The sequence below is a fragment of the Chrysochloris asiatica genome, unplaced genomic scaffold (assembly GCF_000296735.1).
Source record: "Chrysochloris asiatica unplaced genomic scaffold, ChrAsi1.0 scaffold00103, whole genome shotgun sequence".
Taxonomy (NCBI): domain Eukaryota; kingdom Metazoa; phylum Chordata; class Mammalia; order Afrosoricida; family Chrysochloridae; genus Chrysochloris; species Chrysochloris asiatica.
In genome coordinates, this window is record NW_006408621.1 from 9,595,883 (window position 1) to 9,599,318 (window position 3,436).

Consider the following 3,436-nt stretch of genomic DNA (forward strand, 5'->3'; position numbering starts at 1 on the left):
GCGACCCTGTACAGGGTTTCTGAGGCTGTAAATCTTTACGGGAGCAGAAAGCCTCATCTTTCTCCCGCGGAGCAGCTGGTAATTTCGAACTGCTGACCTTGCGGTTCGCAGCCCAATTCGTAACCACTACGCTACCAGAGATCCTTTTTTAATTCTTCCCTGCTACTGGTATAGTCTGGCTACTGATATAGATCTTTAACACCTCCAGGGCATTATTATTAAAACCTGCAGGCTTACTAATATGAAGTCCTTACACATGAATCTCTCACATATAACCCAAATTAATTGTCTTTCTTCCCTGCCTCTCCTGCTACAAACCTATACCTGTTACAAACCAATGAAATGGTACATATCATTCAAGGATCTAGGTTTTTGGGGTCAGAGTCATGACAAATGAGGAAATAGTAACATCCTAAATAGATGCCATTTACATCAAAGTGCTACAAAAACAAAACAACCCCAAAGGTGAAAGGCAATGCCAGAATATTTTCCTGCAGCTGGGTCTAAGGTGGGGCATACAACTTTCATTTTCATTTCCACTTCCTTTCTGTATACTTATAAAACTAGAGGTTCTATTAATCAAGAACTGGGAGCAGATATATGTTTTTTTAAAATGTCCAAAAAAAATGTGATTATGGAGAAATGACTGAAAATGGGAATCTACTTACTTCCTGTATTGTACCGGGGGCTTGGAAGTGATGAAAGGTCGCAGCAGCGTCTGCCCTCTACTTTCCCAGCACCACACGGTTGGGTAGTACGTTTCTGTAACCACTGGACAGTGGTCCTGAAGGAAGCGGCTGAAACTCTCACCCCCGGTTACTAACTGGGGTTTCTGGAGGAAAAGCCAAGAACAGTGAAGGGTTTAGAACAAAGTTTCTACCTATCGTAAAACAGAAATGAGCGCAGACTTGTTCCTCACACTTGCCCGCACTTCTTCCCATTATATTTCCTTCACAATCACAATGCACAATCCTTCCTGGGAAAAGCGAGAGTTAAGCTAAGGAAGTCATCTTCAAAAGTGTACCAGCATTGCGGGTGGCGAAAAGGGACCGCTGCCGGCGCCCTGCCGAGGTCAGCAGGGTCCAGGCTGCAGTCGGAAGACCTGAACCCAGACTCAGACCCAGAATCCAGACGCTCTAGACTGGCCGGCTATCCAGCGTGTCCCGAGAAGGCGTCCATCAGACGCCGGCGAGGGTCAACAATTCGAGGGGAAGCTAGGCTCACCCCGAGGCTGTCACAGTCGCCCGCCCGCTCCCTCGGCCCCTGCAAGTGGAGCACAACAGAGCTTCCCTGGCCCATGTAAAGCCACCAGCGGCCCTGCGCTCTGTGCCTGCGCCACCCCCCGGCTCACCTTGGCAATGCTGCTCAGGTAGTAGCAGGCATAAGCAACGCTGAAGCCCAAGATCAAGGATAACCCCACTCCTGAACCGAAGAAGCCAACCCGGACCTGGTGCTCCAGATAGAGGGAGAGGTCCCGGGAGAGCATCCGCAGGTCCATGACAAGCCGCTGCATGGCACCGGAGAGCGGCGCTTGCTGGTTCTGCGGCGGAAGGCAAGCCTGCCAGCAAGCGAGTGAGAGACAGCGCTGCGCCGCCGTGGACCCTCCACTAGAGCGTCTCCTGCCGGGCGGAGCACAGCTTCAGCCAACGGGCTTGGCTGGGAGGCCCTGAAGGCGTAGCCCGACCCACCGACCGCAGCCGGCTCCGCCCCAGCTCCTAGGGAGCCGCCCATTTTGCCTGCAACTCCGAACCTTCCAGAGAGTCCGTTCCAAGTCTAACCACCTTGTGGCCGCTCAGACAAGGGTCGCCAGGCCATATCGCAACCAGCTTGACGAACTAAGTGAATAGACCGATGTTGTCAATGAAAATGGGCCTGGAAGCCCTAGCTTGGTCCTGGCGAGCATCTGCCCCATTGACCTTGAACACAGTGGTGGTGGGTCTTGTTTAATTCTGTAAACTAGTATATTAGGGTAGCCAGGAGTGTGCCTTGGGTTCAAGGATTTGAAGAGTCAACCACAAATGTTAGGAGAATGTTATTTCGTAGCTAAACAATTCTACATCCACTAGGAATTTGTGTTGTCCCTTAAGACTAGTAAAAGAGAAAAATATTCTTTAAACATTAAACACTGAAAACATTCATGTCATATCATATTCTAAATCTCTCTGTATATCCTTTTAGTAGCTAAGTATGACTTAAATGAGACGTGGTTCCCGAAATTAAGTGAAATGCTCAAAAATAGAAACTAGGATTCAAAATTCAATTCCTAATGTTCCCTACCTACTATACAGACAGTAAGCCTTTGTGAAGAACTAGACATCTCAAAGGGTTAGAAGATGTTACTGTGAATTCTGCCCTCTAGGAACTACTTACAGCAGGTGAAGGAAGAAGAGTTGTTGTTGTTAAGTGCTAAAAAAATTCACAGGATTGTAAATTAATGATATGGTGATGGGGAGATGGAATTAACACCCAGTTAACACCCAATACATATACAGGAAGTGGACACTGTATCTGTGATTTCTCATCGCTTTATATACTTGCAGTATGATGGTTGCTTGCACAGAAAAATTCAGGACCCTGGCATTTTGTTGTTTTAAAATCTGTATCAGATCAAATCTCTGCTCTATAGAGTTGGTGGGAGGATTAAATGTAATCATGTGGATTACTGGTCTTACCCTGGAGTCCTGGTGTGGCACATAGGATAAGCACTCTACCTCAAGGTCAATTTAAACCACAAGGTTGGAAGTTCAATCTCACCAGCCACTCCTTGGAAACCCTGTACAGGGTCACTATGAGCCATAACTGACTCGACAACACTTAACAACAAGTCTTACTCTGAGCAAAAATAATTCTCTCTCCTTCAAGTACTCTTACACACAGATGCACATATAACACTTGAGGAGTATGATGTCTTCTCTAATGCCTACATCTGTCTTCTCTCCCCAGCAGTAAATACATGTCCACATATTCATTTTTCTAAAAAGAAAAAAAAATGAGGTCATTAAAATAAAATATTTCATAGGCATTCTGGTGTATAGAAACCACGCTGACCTGGAAGTAAAAAAATCCCTCTAAACTCATCCACCAAACTTAGGTAAATAATTCTTTCAAGAATTAGTTCCTTCTGTGTAAAAATAGGTGGCTAGGATGGAAGATGTCCAAGTTTATTTGCTATTAGGATAATCTTCCTTAAGGTACGAATTCTTACTTTCAATTTGTTGTTGAGGAAAAGAAAGCTCAGAAAATTTCATTCATTCATTCAGCTTATTGTTGCTGAGTACTTATCCAGCATGAAGGAACCAATCAGGGAGTTTTCAGTCCTGTGTGACAACAGATGATTCAAGAAGAAGTTACAGTAAGTACTATGGTGATTAGTAGAGTAGACCATAGTAACATAATCATGAGTCTTAGTTGCAATGAGCAAAAAACATTTACTATA

At 45.2% G+C, this 3,436-nt stretch overlaps 1 protein-coding gene across 1 annotated transcript in view; it reads right to left on the minus strand.

The window, feature by feature from the left end:
- ABHD3 (abhydrolase domain containing 3) overlaps positions 1–1,635 on the minus strand; it is a 67,898-nt gene extending 66,263 nt beyond the window's left edge. The window contains exons 1-2 of the mRNA XM_006867289.1: positions 1,352–1,635; positions 669–832 (exon numbers count right to left, since the gene is read on the minus strand). Coding sequence (XP_006867351.1) covers positions 669–832; positions 1,352–1,513 — 326 coding nt within the window. The 5' untranslated portion in view covers positions 1,514–1,635. The remainder of the gene's footprint in view (positions 1–668; positions 833–1,351) is intronic.
- Positions 1,636–3,436: the final 1,801 nt, after the last annotated feature.